This window comes from Pseudonaja textilis, chromosome 2 (genome assembly GCF_049901715.1).
Source record: "Pseudonaja textilis isolate UNSWEBS1 chromosome 2, rPseTex1.2, whole genome shotgun sequence".
In the NCBI taxonomy this organism is placed as follows: domain Eukaryota; kingdom Metazoa; phylum Chordata; class Lepidosauria; order Squamata; family Elapidae; genus Pseudonaja; species Pseudonaja textilis.
The window spans coordinates 161,901,555-161,923,601 of record NC_141991.1 but is presented as its reverse complement, the minus strand read 5'-3'; the positions used below and the strand labels follow the sequence as shown (position 1 = coordinate 161,923,601).

At 38.2% G+C, this 22,047-nt stretch overlaps 1 protein-coding gene across 2 annotated transcripts in view; it reads left to right on the top strand.

Moving 5' to 3' along the window:
* The window catches only part of EPHA1 (EPH receptor A1), a 77,033-nt gene that overhangs the window by 19,039 nt on the left and 35,947 nt on the right, over window positions 1–22,047 (top strand). For both annotated transcript variants that reach the window (XM_026720663.2, XM_026720662.2), the window contains exon 3: window positions 20,430–20,705. In XM_026720663.2, the coding sequence (XP_026576448.2) occupies window positions 20,430–20,705 (276 nt within the window). The remainder of the gene's footprint in view (window positions 1–20,429; window positions 20,706–22,047) is intronic.

Genomic DNA, 22,047 nt, shown 5'->3' with positions numbered 1-22,047 from the left:
CATGTCCAGCTGGCTCTTTGGTCAAGCAGAGTAGTCCCTGGTTTATAGACCAACCATCAAACCAGGTCATCTACTGTATAAGTAAAATATGTATTCTGTGATTGAGCAGTGATCCCTGTTAATATAAATTGGGAAAATGGGATTTTCCTTTAATGCATCACGGTTCGTCCTGCTGTTAGCAATCCATAGATAAATGTTTGACTTCTGCCCTTCCAACAAAGTCTTTTAAATATTGGTGCCTAATATTGCTGTTTTACAAACTAGGTTCCAGGCAGTCCGCAACTTATGACTATAATTGAGCTTGCAATTACTGCTGTAAGTCATGTCAGTCATTAAGCAAGTCATCATGTGACCCTGCCTGATTTTACAACCCTTATTGTGGTGGTCATGGAGGAAACACTTCAATTAAGCTAGGAGTAATCACCAATTTCCCACAAAAAAAGTCATAAACCATGATCGCATGACTAAAGACACTGCAAACGACTGTAAGTGCAGGTTGGTTGCCAGATGTCCACAGTGTGGCCAGTTGACTGCAGGAAGAAGGAGCAGTTGTTGGAACTTTGAATGGGATGTAAATCTTTGTGGTGGGAGTCTGTTGTAACTTCGACCGATATTAGGTTGAGGACTATCTGTACTTTAATATCTATTCAATGTAAATGGTAAAAAGCATTGTCAAAGATAAGATGCTTAACTTCCCTGTATTGTTCCAAGTTAGTATATGTGCTGTCGTAGCAAGCACAAGATGGTGATAATTATTAAAGATAAGATGTTAAGCATGTAGACCGGTAAGTCTTCTGAAGAAGAATTAGCATGGCTTCTGCAAAGGAAGCCCCCCAGAAAATATATAATTATGCATATTGGGGCAAGTGTGTGTGTGTGTGTGTGTGTGTGTGTGTGAGAGAGAGAGAGAGAGAGAGAGAGAGAGAGAGAGAGAAGCATAATTGTGTGATCACAGCCTCACTAATATATATAACTAGAAACAACGTTGATAAATTCAGTCTTTTTACTTTTCTTGAAGATGAATATTCTCGCCGGGTTGTTGTTGACAGTCTGTTGGATATGTTTGCTGCCTCATGTTATTTATAAAAATAAGAAAAATGGGATATAAATAAATGAAAATGAAAAAATTGAAAAAAATGAGAAAGACTATATATATATTTATTTATAGCCTACCTTTATTATTTTGATGGAAGGAAGCTTTAGATTTGAAAGGGCTAATTTATCAAGTTCAATATTACTCATTTTTCTGGTTTTTTTCTCCAGTCAATTCATTTTATTTCGCTATTAGTTTGCTGTTTTGTCTATGTAAAAATTTATATGCATTTTCTTATTTTGAACATAGATAACTTTGCAAGTGATTTTTTTCTGGTATATTTTTGTTTGCACTTCTCTATATGATATACAGATTTGGGGAAATCTGCTACTGTAGTATGTATTTTTGTACAAACTTTTGACTCAGCCCAACCCTCCTCACATGGTGGTGGTTGTGGAGAAAATAGGAGGCAGGAGTACAGAATTGGCTGTATTCATTGCTTTGAGTTGACCAAATATGCTTTTAAAAGGCAGGATAAATATTGAATAATAACAATAACAACTGCAATGTTGATCACAGAAAACTAAATGTAACTGCACACATATGCAAGTTGGTTTGTATACTGTACAGGAAGTGCAAATTAGCTAAATCTGCACTAAGCTAAACAAATTATTCTCACATCCCCAATTACGTTTGAGGAGATTTCAACTTCTTGAGATAGAAAAAAACACAGAACCTTTGTTTTACTCTACTGTATTTACTGAAAAAAATTCTAACATGGTTATTCCTTTGCACTGAGTTTTCCGACATTGCTTGTGTCCCCCCCACCCATAAGTGTGGGGTTCACACATATACACTTTTACAATGGATTTGCAAGCCAGTGAATACTGTCATATATTCCTGCATCCCACAGGTCTTAATTCTATATTAAGTGTAATGTGATTAGAGATCTATAGAGTGGAAACAAGATTCACAGAGAAGAAGCATAATGCACAGCCTTATTCCAAGCAATTATAGGTGAAGGAAGAAAGTCTGCAATATATTTTGCTGAAATCTTCCATATTCTCCTGTGGATGTAGTTCAAACACACTGTGACCAAAGCCACAATACAGTAAAATATATTTTAAAAAAAATATGCAGGAGTGTTCAAGAATCTAATATCTAGTTTGGTGAGCAAGTGGCAACATGAAGTCAGAGTCTTGATCACAACATTTGGCCCTGTCACAGCGGGTAACAACATGGAGCAAGAGGAATGACATCTGGGGGGTATATACCATCATGAAACAACACTACAGTGGATAATCTAAAGGTGATCCAATATAGGTGAACTTTGCATAGCAAAGATCTGGACTAAGATCCAGTCTGCTTCAGTAACTCACCTAATAACATTCCTGTTATGCATGCAGGTTTAATCACTACTTCCTCTTTTGTTTCTTTCTTTCCTTCATCTTATTCAGCCATTGACAATTAACAGTCTTTCAGAGCAATTGTGTTGGGCAGGCCACCAAATATCTCAGCAAGCCTTTAATTTAGGACCCTCCTGGTGTGAACAGATCATACAGAAGTAATTGGCTGATTGGCAGTTTCAAGGGGGAGGGGCACAGGCATGCCTGCATGAGAAAACTTGCTCCTGGCTTGTCACATTTAGATGCAAATATTTGGTCCCCTGGTTCATCTTTGCAAGGAATAATTGCCTGGACAAGCTTTGGGAGACGTTGATGAGGAACGCAGGGCTTACTGCAGCTGGCAGTTAGTACAGAAGGATTTATTAGTTATTCCAACCATACCATGCCACTGTAGGCATTGCTGAAATGTAAGGAAGTATATAACAAAATAGAAAAATGAAGAGGGAGAAAAAGAGAGATGTACCTATTTCCAAAAGAATGCAGGCAGACAAAACTGCATTTTTAGATAATGTGCCACAGTGAGTGTCGTGATGCATTAGTGAGAAACTGCACAGATGATCTTCCATCCTAAATGAAGGAAGAAGGATCCTGGAAGACAGATAAGCTTTGTTCAGCATACATAGATTCACTTACGCGCGCGCACGCACACGCGCACACACACACACACGGAGGGGAGGGGGGAATGTAATTCCTAGAATCACACATTCACCCATGGCTATTTCAGATGCCCTTCACAAAAACGTATTTTCCAAATTTCTGTCTTTTCTGACTATCCATACAGCCTGCTACACTAGTAACCCATTGCTTTCCTTTTCCTTGAAAAATCTGTTCAAAGTTCTTTGAAATGTAAGGATTCGCTAGCAAACAACGATTTCCAAATCTATATTCGCTAAGAGAACACTATGGGGAAAAGGGGTAGTTCATAAGAAAGTTGTTGTAAATGGGACAGAGAATATAATCCTAGCCCTTCTGCCTAGAAAGTTTCCCTCTCTTTTCAGTTCTGCAGAACAAGCAGTCTCTGAGCTCAGCTGTGGGGGTGGAGGGGAAACGGTTTTAAAAAGTGCAGTTGAAGGGGAGAATCAGGAGGCAATGAATGATGAAAGACTTCCTGCCCATTGATTCTCAGTTCCCTCAGACCATTAACATTTCAAGGAAAGCGAGGTGTTGTGGAGCCTTGTTTCCCATCCTCCACCACCCCCACCGCACACCCCAGGACATTACTAGTAAATTTTCTGCAAAGGGTTTTTGTCAGAGAAACAAAAAAGAAAGTTGACAGCTACTTGTCTCTCATCAAATGCAGGAGTACTTTAATTTGTGTGGCCTCTGACTCTAGGCGGAATAATATACGTTTGTGAAGTTGGAAGAGGGTATCTTCAAGGTTCTGCATATAGGGCCAATATTACTATGGAAAGAGTTAGAACATGTCAGTATTTAAGGTAGTCTCTCCTCAGGCCTTCAGTAGAAGAATGTCACTATTTCAATCTGGCTCATTTTCTGCAAATAAAACATCACACCACCACCACCATCACCATTATCATCATCCATATTTTCCTAACTAGTACCCAGAAGCGGGCACCAATGCTTTTTCCTATACGATATGTCATTCTTCCAAGAGGCAATCAGACATCCTTTCCAATAAGAAATGTATACATAATATCCTTGCAGCAATTAGCATGTATAAAACTAATTCAATATACTCAGAATATCTGATTCAGTAAAATTGAGTGTGAATATTGCAGGTTGAAATAACTCAACTTTTAAAATCAATTTTCTTCTAGTATGAATCATTTTCCAGAATTTTAGAGCATTTACCACCGAATGTGAAAAAGTTCCAAATCTGTTCATTGCATTTCCAACTACTTTTTAAAAATGACTTCTCTATTTTCACAATCAAAACTGGAGTGATGTATGTATGATAAAACAAGTATTTCAATTTTCTCTTAGTATAATATTCAGAGTCAACTGAATTGAGATTCCCATTGTTGTGTCTCTGTTACTGCATTCAAATTCTGCATCCATTTAATGATGCAAATTTTGACATGTTTGGATTCTAAGTTAAACTTTACTGTAAAATTATAAATGAAGCCTAAAAATTGTTTCAAATTGTCTGTTGCAAGATTTTTAAATATAGTTAAGTTTCACAATGTTCTTTCTTGTTTCTATAATTCTTGTAATGCACTACTATTAATTTGACGATACTTTAATCAAGCAGGTAAACTAGACCATTGTGAAATAAATGTTCCCCAAAAGATTTTATCTTCATCTTTAAAATTATTAATGTCATCCAGAGTCACTATTGTGAGATGGATGCCTGTATAATGTAAATCAATATAAGAAATAAATATTATTGATAATTAAACATTGCATCAAAACCAGTTATTAACTTTCCACTGAATTAATTTTGTCTTCCTCATAAAGTAGATACTTAATAATGAAACAGTGGAAGAAGCGAATTTGAATTTAATCTTTTGCTGTATTTATTCTAGACATCCTAATAGAAGTCTTCTTATTTAGTTTAATTTGGTTTTATTGCCACAGCACCTCATACAATGAAATTAAATGCCATCTTCATTAGTACATTATAACTACAAAAATAAAACACAAACATGCATCCTTCACATTCTATACAATTGAATTAAAAACTCCTGATATTGCATTAATATTGCAATATCAGAGTTTCTGTAATTCTTGTAGTAGTAGAATTCAGTAGAGTTACTGCTCTGGGATAGAAGCTGTTTTTCAGCCTATTGTTTTTATTATCCTGTACCATCTGCCAGATGGTAATAGTTCAAAAAAAAAAGTGCCCAGGATTGAGAATGTTTTGAACTTTCTTAAGGCAGCGGGAGCTATAAAGCTCTTCCAGAGAGGGAGAAGGCAACCAATGATCTTCTGGGCAATGATGTTAACCCTCTAGAGTGCTGTCATATCTGCCACTGTGCAATTGGCAAACCATACAGAGGTGCAGTAAGTTAATGGTGCAGCATTAGAAGGTCACCAGCAGTTTTTCATTCAGTTGTTGCTTCCTGATCATTACGCAAACTTTTATTGTATTGTTTTTTCTTTTTTTATCAACCCAAAGATATTTGGGCAGGCCATCTGAAAGTCCTGCCCACTCCCTTGAAGCAGATGGGCCAAAAGAAATACAGTTTATTCTGAGATATATGTTAAGCAACTAAGCATGATAATACAATTTAAAAGTTTCAAGCTTTTTGGACCATAAGTAGTCCTGTACTTATTTATGCCAATCACTTAATATTTTACTTTCAACACATATTAGACCCATTTGAAAAGGAAAATCAAGTCCTGGTGGCATCTTCATTTAACTGATGCCATTCTTCCTAGTCATATAGAAATATACCGCCTGCTCTTATGCTTTTCCAGCTCAATAAATGTTAGTAAATAAATATTATTTTCATCCGGTCCTTCCTTATATATCTAATCTCTTTTCCAGTCATGTTAAACCCCATTGAGACATGTAGGTACTGCTTTTCTTCCAGTACCAAATTCCATTTCAGCATTTGAAACTTTTCTTTATTAATCCAATAACCTGACACAAAGGTTACACATACAATGTTGCTATGAGCGTTGATTTGGTTCCTTAAAATGGTTCCCAGCATTTTTACATAATGCGTTGTTGTAAGTGTTAATGGGAGTGTTTCATTTTCATCCTGTGAAGCAATTTTGAATGAGTCAGATCATTTGTACAACTGATCCAGTCCCAGCTACTGTAACTGATGATGGCTGTCTAAGCTCTTTGGGAAATAGCTTTCCTTATGCTTCTGCTTCTGTGTTAGGCTAGAGCCTGATCATTGTTTGTTTATTACAAGTGCATTCGTGCTATACAGTACTCCCAGTGTACTTCATTGTTTCAACAACTCACTATGGGCCTTTCTTCACTATCACCTAGCTAACATCAGCAAAATACTGTACAGGCATGAAGTTTGAAGCCCCTAGTGCTGATTCCTATCTGGTCTCTGATGTCACCTGGCCTCCTCCTGAGATAATGGGTGACAGGTTCTTTTGCATAATATCAAAAGAAGGGGGATGCCAGTGCTTGAATGTCTTTAGTACAGTTAAGGATCACTTAAGGCTGTCTCATTCATGAGTTGGTGATGACATGAAGGCAACATTGTAGGATAGGAAAGAAAAGTTGCAGGGCATGTTTGTACTTTGGTTAACTGCAAGTTTAGAAGATGCAAGTTAGGACATGGTTTACATAAGGGTGAGAGAAAAGGATTGGTCCAAGAGCATTTAGCAAACTTTATAGCTAATTGCTTCACAAATTCTTAGCAGTATCAAAATAATGTGCACTTGGCACCCATCCACGCATCCATCCATATATACCCAGAAAGTACAGTAGTTCCTTTCTATCTGGTAGGGAAATCCCACCAAAGGAGATGTGAACCAACTGAAGCAGAAAACCTGGCTCCACCAGATGAACAGAAACCACATCAGCACTATAGACAGGATGTGTCCAGGGAACAGCCTAAGAGCTATGGTCTGAATTGAGTAGTGAGACTGATTAGTTTGTCATCACATTAAGGTACAAGTTTAATAACCTAGTATGTTTTCAGACCATATAATTGTTATTGAGTTTAACTGCTCTAAGCGTTGACAGCACAGCAGGATTGGTTGCTATGAGTCTTTGTACTCTTGGAAAGCTGAAAAGGCTGGTTCTTCAGATAAACAAAACAAACCTCACCCATGGTATTAAAATTAGGAGACCAAATCAGCAAGTTCTGCAATGCAATTTAGCAGGCTTCTTACTCTTAACATCTTACCCAAGTTTCATAGCAAACTCAGAGATCTAATTAACATTTGGTAAGCTGGCTACTTCAACATTCCTCCTCTAAGGTGGTTTCATGCCATATCATCCACTTCCCCAGCCAAGTTAGGAGTTGCCATCTCATGAATTCACGTAATTGTTGTAATCCAACAGTAGTTTTGGTTGGACTTGTGCCATTTGCAAGATGGAATTTTTAAACTCTAATGAGAAGTACCAGCTGCAGCCAATTAATTTTGAGACTTGCAATGAACATCTATAAACAAGTCTCAGATCATTTGATTCATCCATCTTCATCCTTCATTAGATTTATACCCCATCTTTTCTTCACCAGCTCAATAACAGCAAATATAGCACTTGTCCAATTCTTCTCGCAACAATAAACCTGTGCTGTAACTATATACTCATATGTTACTAAAAATGATTGAAAGAAACTGAAGATTTTAAAGTGCTTGGTTTCTTCAAGATGATTATGCATTTCAAAAATGGTGAAAAATAAGACAATTTGTACGTTTTAAGTAGCACCTAATTGCTTCAAAACAGAAAGAAAGCAAATGAAGACTACACCAGTTAACTATTCCCATGCCAATTAATAGAGCATTGTATTTGCTAACTTGAGCTGTGTAATAAATATGTATAAATAAAGGTAGGATCAAAATCAAATGAATACATAAATTGCCACTTCAGTACATGAATGTCCAGTAGTTTTGAATACTAGTTAATGCAGCTAATGATATTTCCATTTCATGTTTCCATTTATATTTCTGCTTTCCTCCAGGAGCTCATGATATTATTTTAACACATCCTCCTTCAGTTTTTATCCACCAAAACAAAATAGGGTGGGCCATAAGATCTTGACTGGCACAAAGACACTTAGTGAGCTTTTGTGACTGACAGTAAACTTAAATCTGGGCCTTCTCTTCTAATCCAAAACCCGAATTGCTACACCAATCTGGCCCTCACATCATGGGACAATATTTTCTATGTGGTTCTATTTTTGACTTCCTAGTGCCATTGATAGAGATGGATGGCTGACTTCAAGTATATGTTTTAATACATACCTATAATGTGCCATTAAAAAAACTCCTATGTGGACTGTGGAAAAGGTGAACCTACTTTGAATCAACTCAAACTTCTGGTGACTACAACCATGCAATTTTCTTGGCCATGGTATAGAAATGGTTTAGTCTTACATTTTGATGGGTTTTTTTTATTTTCAGTCCTGCTCTAATGGTTCCCATCCAATTACTCATCCAACCCAACCCAATCTAGCTTCTAACCCTTAGAAGGTTGACAGGGACTGCCACCTACTGTTTACCTCCACTGTAAATACTGATAATCAGAACATTGTAAAATACTCATTTAGCAACATCTCAATATCTTTTGAGATACCAAAATAAATGAAAGTGAGACAAGACAGTTGAAGGATCAAGAGTTAATTAGGGTACCTTAATATTTGAAATGCTAAGACTCTAGCAGACTCTAGATCAGGATTACATCCTGAGTCTCCAGAACTTGCCAAATCTAAGAGATCTCATTCAGTAAGTAACATTCAGAGGGCCATCTTAATACTTTCAAAAAAATGCATGTCAAATGTGAAGAGCCACTAATTAACGAGTCCTCCCCGACATAAATGAGTTCTCACTCACTAGCCAAGTATTCAGGTGATTAATCTGCCAATTAAACTGATTCAATCTTGCAACCCAATTATCCCTGCACCTAAAATAGCAGCTCACTTTTTAATTATGTAAAAGTATTATTATGTTTATACAGCATTTAGCATGTTTAAAGCCTTTCACATCCTGATCTGCATCTCGGAAATGCTTGCCAGAGTTTTATAAGCGGGTTTCATTATTCTTTTATTGCAGATAAAGGGATGAGGGAGATTTAGACCAGAAATTAGAAGAAAACCACCCACAGCTCATACTCTGAACCACTCCTCCACGCTAGAACTTTCATGTCTCTGATATATGAAGTTAAAAGTACATTTTTTGTAGCCTGTCTAGGTTCAGGGGGTTTTCAGATATCTGAGAATCAGCATGGAGACTGTTTGAATCTGCATTCCTCAAAATTCTTCAATTTATGAATGATCAATTCCAGAATAAATTGTCCCCTTTGACCTTGTCTTGCTTAAATCATTAGTTGATCACCTGCACCCCAGTATAAGTGGGTAGGTCACATGGTTGAATGCTAGTCACCATTTAGGGAAAGAGAAAGAAAAATGGATCAAAATTGGATCAAAACAGATACAATCTTGAAAAGAGAAAGAACCAAAGACAAATCTAGATAGATGTAGTATGTGTTTATCTACAGATGTGTATAAGTTGTGCTTGTTGTAGCAGAAGCTGCTACAGAACAAATTTTGTCCAGCATTTTCTATTTATATCACCAGAGACCTTTTGGATTATTTGCTACTTACTTTTACTTCCGGTGAATATTTGCATCTTCTGGAACTTTCTACATCTGGAGAATAGAGATCTGAGCTTTCTTATCATTTACTTAGTGATTAAGACATTGGCGGTCAATTGGAAGGTTGACAGTTTGAGACTCAAGCACCACAGGCTGGGGTGAGTTTCCTTTCCTGCCACAGCTCTTGCCAACCTAGCAGTTCAAAAGCATGCAAATGTGAGTAGATAAATAGGTACCACTTTGATGGGAATAGCGTTCCACGGAATTTGATGTATAGTCATGCTGACCATACATGACCATGGAAGCATCATCAAACAATGTTGGCTCCCTTGGCTAAGAAACAGAGATGAGCACCATGTCCTAGATTCATATATGACTGGGCAGGGGAAACCTTTACCTCTTTTTCTGGCAAGACACTTAAGTGAATTGCAGATAATTTGAGTTACTTGTTACTGAGGTCTGTTTCCCTCTCCCCCTTGCCCCCCAACTCTGACTTTCTTAACCTCATGAAAATAATTTTCTAGGATGTCTCCAATTCTTTTTCACACTATAGATGAAGAATGATCATAGAAACTATTATTAAAGGCATTTCTAATCACAGCACTTTGCTTTGCTGTAAGCTCAAGTTTCCCTAGTCTGTAGAATGGTCAAATGGAAACTAAAGCTCCTCCATAGATGTCATAAAAACAACTGGAAAGAATCATCTTTCAACATGAGGACTACATTCAAAGCCACCACCATACTCTTCACAATCCCATAATATTAGTAGCGTCCATTCAGGGAGTGGATTTCTTTCTGGCTTTGCAGTTGTAAAGTTCAAACCTTAGTAACACCTATTTTCTTTGACCTCTTGCAGTTCTATGAAGCTTGTGGGAGGTTCAACACTTTTTTGGCTAAAGGAATATTTGCCTCACCCAACTCTCAGCTTTGGGGTTTCAGCTGCCTTAGCTGGTCTTTCAAGGGGGAAGGTAGCTTGAGGGATTTGAGCAGGGTTGGGATTCAAATTTTTTAACAACCGGTTCTGTGGGCATGGCTTATTTGGTGGGCATGGCTTGGTAGTCATGTGACTGGCTGGGTGTGGCCAACTCAACATCACTCACATCAAGGCATGCATCTCCTCGCATAGCCTCTCATGACTGTGGGGATGCTGCAACAGTCGTAAGTGTGAAAAGGGGTCTTTTTCCAGTGCCATTGTAACTTTGAATGGTCACTCCAGTAAAGGAGGAAAAAAAAACTCCAGAGAAGTTCCAGAGACAAGTAGTCTGGTCCTGCCAAGAATGTAATAAGGGTTAACTGAGAGGCAGTTTCTGTAAGCAACACCAGAATGTTTCCCTTTTCCTTCCTTACAGGATTAGGCCAGTAATTTCTTCTAACAACCGGTTCTCCAAACTGCTTAGAATGTTAACAACTGGTTCTAGAGAATAGGTATGAACTGGTAGAATCCCACCCCTGGATTTGAGCCCAGGAAATGCTTAAAGGTTTTGCCTAGAACCAGGCCAGTGCACACAACTTAAATAAGGACATGGAGAATGACATCTTGTGAGAAATGGCTGGATAAGGGGATTTGGGTTTCTCCAGGACCTGAGACAGCTCAGTAAAGGTTCTCAACTTATGACCACAACCAAGCTCAAAATTTATGTTTCTTAGATAGTTGTTAAATTAATTTTCCCCCATTTTACAACCTTTCTTTCACAGTTGTTGAGTGGACCTCTGCAATTGTTAAATTAGTAACACGATTCTTAATGGAATCTGGTTCCCCTATTGATTTTCCTTGTTCAAAGGTTGCAAAATGTGATCACATGACCTCAGGACACTGCAGCCGTCATAAATATGAACCAATTGCCAAGCATCTGAATTTTGATCATGTAACCATGGGACACTACAACAGTTGTAAGTGTGAAAAGCAGTCATAAGTCACTTTTTTTCAGTGCTATTATAACTTTGAACGGTCACTAAATGAATGGTTATAAATTGAGAACTACATGTATGGGACAGTCTTCATCATTCCTCAGTATTTCTCAGGTCCATTTATACCGGCATCGTCTTAGGAATAACTCAGGGCAGTGCCCAATTAAAGCAACAACACAGGCGCGGGGGGCCGGGGGTGGGGGGGGGGGGGGGGGGGGGGGGTGGGGGGGGGGGGGGGGGGGGTGAATCCGGGGGGGTGGGGGGGGTATCTCAGAGGGAATGCTATTCCATAAGGCTGGTCAACTTCAAAAAAGGCACGTCTCCTGATTCCCAGAAGATGACCTTATTTAAGAGATGGAATCCAGAGCATGACAATCTTCTCTGATCTTATTGGAGGGGCAGAGATAATCACTGACAGATGGTCCTACAAACAACCAGGTCCTGTACCATGAAGGGCTTTAAAGGTGAGAATTAGTATGCAGAAGCCCACTGGCAATTAATGTGACTCGCAAAGTACCAATGTTACATAGCTGCAACCAATGTGGACCCCTAAATACCTGTGTGGCTGCATTCTAGACCAGTTGTAGCTTGCAGGTATTGTGTCAGTTTGTAGGAAGAAGGAAGAGAAGATGATTGCAAACTGTCTTCAAAAAGTTTTGGAGTGTATTATTGTAATAGAAACAGCAATGTGGAAGTGTTCACACGGTGTTCCTGTGTAATTAAGAAAAGAACATGATCAACTGCCAATTATAATAGTCTAAATATTTCACGTGCAGTACAAAAAGTGAGAACTAAATGATTTCTATAATGTGTTAGGCTGATAGAGGCCATTAGGTTGTTTGGTTACATTCAGTCACTTGTGGATCAGCCTTGAACAATGCTAGTGCTAAATCAGATCATAAATATCTGAGACCTTAAATAAATAGAGTACTCATTTCAACACCTATATTTCAACTGACTCCATCTGTTTTCTGAAATTCAGGTTCAATTTGGCTAAATTCAAATCAATAATTTTTTTGTCTGGAACATTTGGACATTTCAAATGCTGTCCAAAGAAATTATGTTCATCTTGTCGTAGACTAGGCAGCCCACCTTGTGAAGGACCACAATTAGGATTGCTCTTGATCCATATTTATCAATAGCTCTCGAGACAGATTCTGTAGCACAGGGATATTTTTTTTAGCCGTATACGGCAATGTACCAGCTGAAATAACTTGACTTCAGTTATTCCTATTCACCTTAATCTCCAGTTTAGCTCACCCTATAGGGCTGTTTTTGTTCAGAAACAGTATAAAATGTGACATTATAATATGATCATATATTAAATATATGAGGTATCAATAAAGTGTTGGATTGGCACCAGCAATGCACAGATTCAAAACCATAGATGCTCTTTGGGTGACTTTGGGCCACTCTGTCAGTCATTTAAGTAAACTAAACTTGGAAAACAAAGACACACAAACTAATACTACTTTTATTATAATGTTACAATAACAGAATCTTTTAAATCTGAATACACCTCCTCCCTTCTTCCCTTTATCTTAATGAAAATTATGGAGGCTCATATCTGAGATGCTTTCTCATGTTACATTTCAGCCAAAAACTCAGATTTCTTTGATCTCACTGTTGTCTTCGTTGCAGCTCTTCCTTCTGTTCCTCAAGGTTATTCCCTCTTCCCTCTTCATTTATGCTGCTTGGCGTAAACTACACCACACAGTTGTTGCTGGTGGGGGAAGGGGGAGAATGTGGGTAGGATAGGAGGAAGGACTTATATCTAAAGTACCTTGAGTTCAACAAATAATAAATAAATGTATATAAGAGTGTTCCAATTCCAATTTAGAATGCTGCATTTGAAGTTTATATGGCTGCCCCTTTGCTATCATTTAAGACCAGTCATACCAGACGAAGGGCTTGGGGTAGAGAGGTGAGTGTCAAAATGTCAGGTTGACAGAAGCAGTCTCACAATCAAATCCCCACCTCTCTTTAACATGTATCACTTTCTTTGTGGAACAATGTATTTACTATCTATCCAATGCCTGTTTTATTTTAGTTCCCAGAAAATACATATTACATACTCCCAGTATTTTTGACATAATTTTAATTTTCTTGACTGTTTTGTGTTCCGTGACCTTGAATAGATTGTGCTGATTGGTATTCAATAAGAAAGAGTGCTTTAAATAAATTGAACTTTACATTTCTTTTCCTACAAACATTGTTTACTTAACCTTGCACTTTGTAAAGGCAGGACGCCTAGCAAAAATATTTACTTGCCTCCTCGCTAAAATATTCTACCTGGAAATGTCAGGAATTTAATCTGGCACCATCTACATGGAAAAAGGTGTGTTCTGCTGCCAGATTATCGACCCTCCCATGTTGGGCAACCTGGTATTAATCAATTTGATGGTGTTTCCCTAAGCTATGAAAGGATGAAAGGTTTTTCTGTAGGGTAAAGTTTAGCTGAGAGTTTTGGATTTTGGATTCAGAGGAATAACAACCCTTCCAGTTGCTTTGCTTGTTATGTCTCCAGTCAAACCTCTTTCCTTGACCTGCTGACTATAACTTTGCAGCCATATTAGTAATTACTGTATTTTCATATTTATTTGTTCTATTTATATAGCCTCTCATCTCACATTTGTGATACTGAGTGGCTCACTTAATGAAAAAAAAAAATAACAAAAAAAAACCCCTAAAACACACACAGGTAAATAGCCAAACAACAAAAACCATTTAAACCAAATTAAAACAGTTAAAAAGAACTGGCCATAAAACATAAATAATAAAATAAAAATAAAATAAAATAATAAAAATAAAATAAAATAATAAAATAAAAACAATAAACCATGAAACCTAATATTTTTGTAAAATGTTTTTGGTCCTCCAGAGAAAACAGTATCTTCTGTCTCAAAGATACATTTGAGGGTCAATGAAGAAGAAAAACCACAGGTCATAATGCCTGTAACCAGCTGTGGCCAATCCACTCTATTTATTTCTTATTTTTCATAGCAAGTAGCACCACAATGCTTGCACACACGTGCACAGACATGTGCAGACACAAACACACCGACCAGAAGAAAGTAGTTTCTGTCCCTGCGTGTAGATTACCTTTTAAAACTACCTGATTTTTTTAAAAAAAACATTGTGTGTGTGTGTGTATGTATGTCATTATAGTTGTGCTTTTAAAGTTGTAGCGATGTTTCGGCAGAATCCTGCCATCATCAGGCTTCTGTATTGGGTTCATCTGTTGTATACACAAGCCTGATGATGGCAGATGAGATTCTGCCGAAACGTTACTACAACTTTAAAAGCACAACTATAATGACGTGGGAAAATACCCAAACAAAGCTGAATACCATACATACATACACACACACACACACACACACACACACACACACACACACGGTATTTAGGTTTCTTCGGGTATTTTCCCACATCTTAATATTTGTGCTCTTATTACAGCGACATTTCGGCAGAATCTCATCTGCCATCCTCAGGCTTGTGTATTGGGTTCTTTTTAATCTTGTGCGTCTATATATATATATAGACAAACTATAAACAATATATATATTGACAAACTGTCTGATAGGCAATATACACGTGGAAAGGAGGAACATTCTGAGGGTGACAAAATCTAAGTCATTGGGAGGGGGGAAGGAGGGAAGAAGTAAGGAAGTTTTGAGAGTCTTTCAAAGAATGCAAGGTTTTAATATGGAAGGTTGCCTCATATGGAGGCATTATTACAAAGAATATATAGCAGACATATCTTCCTGTCTTATTTATTTGAGAGTATCCAGTGTTGTTTATATAAGCCTAAGATTGAAAATCATGCTTGTCAGATGGTATATCTTTTCTATCCTGCTCTACAGAGTAGAGAGTTGGTCTCTGCAGAAAGCCACCTGAAGAGACTAGAAGCATTTGAAATGTGGATTTACAGGCGGCTGTTACATATAAGTTGGGTTGACAAAATCAGAAATGAGGAGGTGATAAGCGATCTGGGAAAGACAAGAAAAACCATCAGAACCATAAAAAAGCAAAAGTTATAGTATTTTGGACACGTGATGTGATATTCAGAAAAATATGGCATACTTCACTTAATTCTCCAGTGAAAGATTGAAGGCACAGAAGGTCCAGGCAGAAGAAGAATATCATGGCTTCAAAATCTAAGGGACGGGTTTGGACAAAATTCAACAGCACTTTTTGGTGCAACTATTGATAAAAATAGGATCGCCAACATGATTGCCAATGTCGATGATAGATATGGCACAAGAAGAAGTGGTGTTTAACATAAATATCTTTACCTACAATTACTAAGATGCCTTGAAGATAAGCCCCAGAATCCTGTTTCCTCATTCTGTCAAGGATAATGGCCTAAAATTCTAATTTGATTTTTTTTTAAACTACCCTTGTCTGTCTCCAATAGAAGCCAATTTTCATAAATTAGTACCCAGGAAATAAATCTGTTGTAATATTATTACAGTGCCTTTTCCTCCTACAGTGGCATTTAAAGAACATTTTTCTCCCACAGGGGCAGCTGCCATTAGCAATAACAACCAGTCTATGCCACTCCTCCCCAAGAAAGAATTATAGTACTAAATTAACCTTATTCCATTGATTTAATAACACTGTACTTTAAATATTAATCAGCATGTTCCTTTGATACCCAGATACACTAACAAGTGATAAGATAAAGACAATTGTTTGTGTGTGTGTATTTATTTGCCTTATTTTATTTATTCAGCAATGCTATTGCTCTCGGCAGGGCAAATAACTGCTTTGTATATTTAAGAGTATATTGCACATTTTTTGTATTTGTACATTCTACTTACTTTGTATGATGTATATTTAATATTTAAGAATGATTTTCTTGTTGCTGCATCTCACTCATTTACATGATGTATATCCTCACATTTCCAGACACACAGACATAGCACATACTCTTTTGCATATCCTGATATGAACTTATGTTTTCTGAACTTTGTTCAGGAAGTTGTGATTGACTAGGTTAAGGGGAAACTGGTTATTTTGAGCTTACTGATTCCCACAGAGCAGGCTGAATGATTAGCAATCCTGTGTATCAGAAGGGGAAGATATATTATTTTGCACGCTGTTGACAAGAGTTTAGCTTAGCTCAAATGGCCACAGAACGTATAGAGCAGAGATCCTCAAACTTGGCAATTTTAAGACTTGTGGACTTCAGCTCCCAGAATTCTCCAGCCAGCATAGTCTTAAAGTCTTAAAGTTGCCAAGTTTGGAAATCTCTGATATAGAGTATGGCTAATTCCCCCTTTGAAACTGATTTGGAAAGCTCATGAAAATGCCAGTTAAATGATGGTCTGTTTTAACAAGCAGCAGTGAGCAATCACCCTTTTTCAAGGTCCAAAGCAATATTTTCAAATAACTTTTGAAGCCTGGCCAAACTAGCATGTGAGGTATGGGGAAAAAAAGATTTTGCTCCTGTAGATTCTCCCAGGGTCATATTTCCAGGTGGTACAGAAGCATTTCAGGTGAAATAGTTTTGTTTGATGCTATCCATAGAATAATTATTTAGAATTCCTATGCAGATAGATGTTCCACATGATATTTTCTCTCTTATGATCATAATATCCAACTGCATTTTAGGGCTTACTAAAGATACAATTCAAATCTGAATCTGCAAGGGGCCTCACAGTAATACAGTAAAACAATAATCTCCGTAAAGCTGGATGTGCTAGAAAGCAAAGTTTAAGCCTATTTCTCTCTGACATGCATTTACATAAAAACTACAGCGTGTCATGTAAAGTGGTGTAGCTTCAATATAGGGCTAAATTGACTTGTTTGATTAGAGAGGGAGAAAAAACTATTTTTGTAGAAGACTGGAAACTTTTTATGGACTTTTTGCTTTATGAATAGTGTTGTCTATGGAATATCCTTCCAAAAGCCATGTTATATCTGGGTCTATAGAAGAGCTGTTAAAGGTAGATATAGAATAGAACAGAATAAAACAGAATAGAATAGAATACTTTATTGGCCAAGTGTGATTGGACATACAAAGAATTTGTCTTGGTGTAAATGCTCTCAGTGTACATAAAAGATAAATGTGCATACATATATCTGCTGTGCGTGTGCATGCAATGTCCTCAAATTAAAAGCACTGTATACACTGAGGGAGCACTTTTGACTGCAGTTGTCGCTATCACTTCATTTTATGGAACTCGGACTTGCCTAGGTACGGCTAGAGAACCAGCAAAAATCAGTTTAAGCAGGATCCTGAAAGTCAAAAATATAGAATTTCTGCATTGCAGACAGGCATCAGAGAAATCAAAAAGAAGAGGACTGAAGAAGGCAAGATGAAAGGATAGGATTTGTAGTCTGTTTGGAGATCCATTAAAAGTTGAATAATTATAACAACATTTTATTTTGAGACATTGCTTCAGCCCCAGGTCACTGTCCTTATTAGGACAAATTTCTAATGAGCAAACCCAATAAGCAAACCTGGTCCCCAAAGGAAAGCATTGCTTCTGTTTCTCTTCTAAAGCTTGGCCATACCTTGGCCATTCCAAGACTGCAGAAATTCACTTAATCTGCGTCTAGAAGCAAAGTACTGTAAATAAATTTGTCAATGAGTTTAGCCTTCTTTGGAAGAAAATTCTAAAGCCTACAGCATGAGATAAACATTACGTGTGTTTTTCCTTCCTCTATCTCGTGCAGCACCAGAAACTGCTGCAAAGGTACAGAAACAATCTGTGCTGTCAAATTCTGTTTATGTATTGTTTAATTATACTGAACAAGGCTGCAACGTGATTATTCTCTGGGATCCCTGAGAATAAGCCTCACTAAAAACTCATTTGGACTGCCATCTAAATAAGTTGATATCTAATTGCACAGTGCAGATAACAATTTGAGGAGTCCTTGGTGCTCTCTGAGCTTGGTTGTTTTCTTACAGACATGTCATTACCCAAACTAGGAAACACCATCAGTGCTAATAAGGAATGGGTTTTGCTGACAGACTGGATAACAATTTATGCACATTTCTGGGCAGGGGGGAGGAATTGTATCATAAATGATTTTGCATAAAGTTGGAGGTTGGAGGAGCCTGCTAGGTTACTCAAGGGGCAAATTCATGCTTTAATTCTCTGTAAGGTGACTGCAGTCTTATCCCTGAGAACAAATTGTCCTGAAACTGGCGAAACTACCTTCGGAATAGGCATGCAGAATAGCTGCTTTTTCAGCTCTGCCCTTGCTAACCTTTGAGTAGGCATGCACTGGAGAGATGCTTCTCCATGTTCTGCAATTGACTTTTGAAAAGTGATTCAGATTAACTTCAGCCCTATTAAATTGTCAGATGGCCCTTTGAGAGCCAGAGTGATATAGTGGACTTGAAATCCTAGACCTAGAAAACCTTGAATTATGCCGTCTTCGGTCTGATCTAAGTATTAGCAGAGTTGAGAAAGTCCAGAAATATTTCACAAGAAGAGTTTTCCACTCCTCTGCTCGTTATAGAATACCTTATGCCACCAGACTTGAAATTGTAGACCTAGAAAACCTTGAATTACGCCGTCTTCGGTCTGATCTAAGTATGGTATATAAAATCATACATTGCAATGTCCTACCTGTCAATGAATACTTCAGCTTCAACCATAACAACACAAGAGCACATAATAGATACAAACTCAAGGTTAACCGCACCAAACTTGATTGCAGGAAATACGACTTCAGCAACAGAGTGGTCAATGTCTGGAATACTCTTCCTGACTCTGTGGTTTCTTCCCTAAACCCCCAAAACTTTTACCTTAGACTTTCTACTATTGACCTCACTCCTTTCCTAAGAAGTCTATGGGGGGTGGTGCATAAGCGCACCAATGTGCCTACCGTCCCTGTCCTATTGTTTCTTTTATTTTTCTTATATGTACCCATTTCATGTATTCATAACTATGTATATACTTACACCTATTATCTTGTAAGCGATTGACAAATCAAAATAAATAAATAAAAATAAAATAAAATAAATAAATAACAAATGGGGCCTCAGATCTAGTCTATCCTCAGCAATGGAAATTGACTAGGGGACATCAACCAGTCACTTTCTCTCTCAGCCTAACCTATTTGACAGGGTTCTTTTGGGGGAAAGAGGGAGAACAGAGCACTCTGTACAGTATGCCAACTTGAAAATGGAATATAAATTGAGTAAATAATAGCGTTAAGAACTGGGAAAAAATTTAGTGGTGCCTCTGCGAAGATTGGAGACAGGATTGGTCCTTCATGGGATAGCAAGGAGCAAAAGCACAGTGTGCACATTGAAATAACCATGTCCCTGTCACTTCAGGAGGGCATTTTAGGTCAAGAAAATGGCAGAACAAGGTTGAACAGGCCCACCCCAGAGTCATTTGCCGATCAAACAGATAGGTGCCCTTTGTTGCAGCTGCTTTAAAGAAAAGCAAACAAAAGAGAAATCTGATCTGCTGTGTAATGTGTCGTTGAAATAAAAATATAATATGAGCATGAGCAAAAAGGCACATGACCGATTTACAGCCTAAATTTTGATGAGACATAGAAAAAGAAAGCAAGAGAAGGTAGGCAGGTCCAGATAACAAGCAGGTGAGAACAAACACTAGAAAAGGGTTTTTTTCCCCATGAGTGGCAGCATATGCATATTTGGGTTTTTTTAAAGCATCTACAGCTATCCACCCACCCATCTGCCCTGTGGGCTAAGGATGGGATATCAATTTATGATGAAGGTTAGTCACACAGCGAGCCAGATGTTTAGACTGGCTTTGGCATTTTTATCCCCCTATTTATCCCCCCTGAGATAGGTTTTATTATTATTCCCATTATCATGCCAACAACAACCTTGCAATGCTTCCTTGAGAACCTCAGTCCAATGTCTTCAATCTTCTCTCCTTCTGATATGCAGTGGAGCGAGGGGCAGCAAATGATCAATGGGACTCCTGTATATATGTACCAGGATTGCAGCGTCCTCTCTGAAGGAGACACTGACCACTGGCTCCGCACAAACTGGATCTTCCGAGGGGGGGCCCCTTCTCGCATCTTCGTGGAACTGCAATTCACCATTCGAGACTGCAAGAGTTTCAGAGGAGAAATGGTGAGCTGCAAGGAGACATTCAACCTCTACTACATGGAATCAGAGCAAGATGTTGGCATCCAGTTCCACCGTCCTCTCTTCACTAAAGTAAGCTTTATTTGTTTGTTTATTTATTTCATGTGTACGCAGCCTGATTCCCAGTGACTAGGGACAGTTTACAAAGATAATCCATGTAATGTCAACTCTGAAGCGAACCAGTTACCAAGCAACTAGCCAGCACCTCAATTGGACAATGTGACTGATAGTTTGGGGAAAGGGGGAACTGTAATTTTTTAATCAGGTGAAAACTGCAGGAACTTTCACCAGTTGGTGCCAATATGGTATCTCCAGTAAAACTGTTCTTTGAGGAACCTGCTTGCCTCAGAGTTCTGCTTTCTATGGAGTTATTACTTGGAACCCTGACATATAACAATAAAGATAAAGGAGGAAAACTAGTCAGATAAGGCTTTAAGCACTCCCGCCAAAGGCCTAGGTGAATGGCCAGGATTTGAAGGCCCTGTGAAACACCAGGAGGATGGAAGTCACCAGATCTCAGGGTAAACTTTATTCCAGAGGACAGATGCCACTACAAGAAAATGTGCTCCCAGTTATTCCAAAAAATAGCCCCATTTAATCGGAGGCTGTAGCATGCCAACTCATTGGATCAAATCAGCCAGGCAGATACTATGAGAAATAGATGCTCCTTCAAGTAATTAGGCGCTGCGCCATGTAGGGCTTTATAAATAGCAACCAGCGTCTTGAATTGCACCCAGAAGCAAACTGGCAACTAGTGCAGTTTGTGAAGCAGGGGTGTTACATGCACATACTAAGGGCACACCCATCAGTGGATTCTGGAACAAGTTTCCAAGTTGTCTTCAGGGGCAGATCCAAGTACAGCACGTTACAGCCATAAAGAGACCAGACGTGAGTGACTGTTTGAAGGGCTTTCCACTCTAGGAAAGGGCACATACAGTTGTGCAAAGGCCTTCCTGGTCACAGTTGCCACCTGCTCATCAAGCAGGACCTGTGAGCCCAGGAAGACACACACACACACACACACCCCATTGAAAGGCAAGTACTGCAGAAAGGTTTATGATCATTATTCTTTTATATAGAATCTTCTGTGTACAATTTCATAAGCAGGAGAAGAAAAGTCCAGAATGTCAACACAGAGGAAGAAGAAATAAGGATATCACAAACAAGGTGAACGCAGTAGTCTACATTGGTAACAACCAGGCTTAAGAAGGAAAGAAAATGTCAGGGCCTGAATGAGGAACTAGAGGGGATGTGGAAAGTTAAGGTCAAAGGGTTCCCAGTGGTGGTAGGAGCACTTGGAGCTGTGATCTCCTATGCTGAGAGAGTGGTTCTTATATTCATTCAGAATACAAAAGTATTCAGAAATTTTTAAAAATGGCAGAAGGATCAGAAACTTGTAACAACCTGTTTGCAA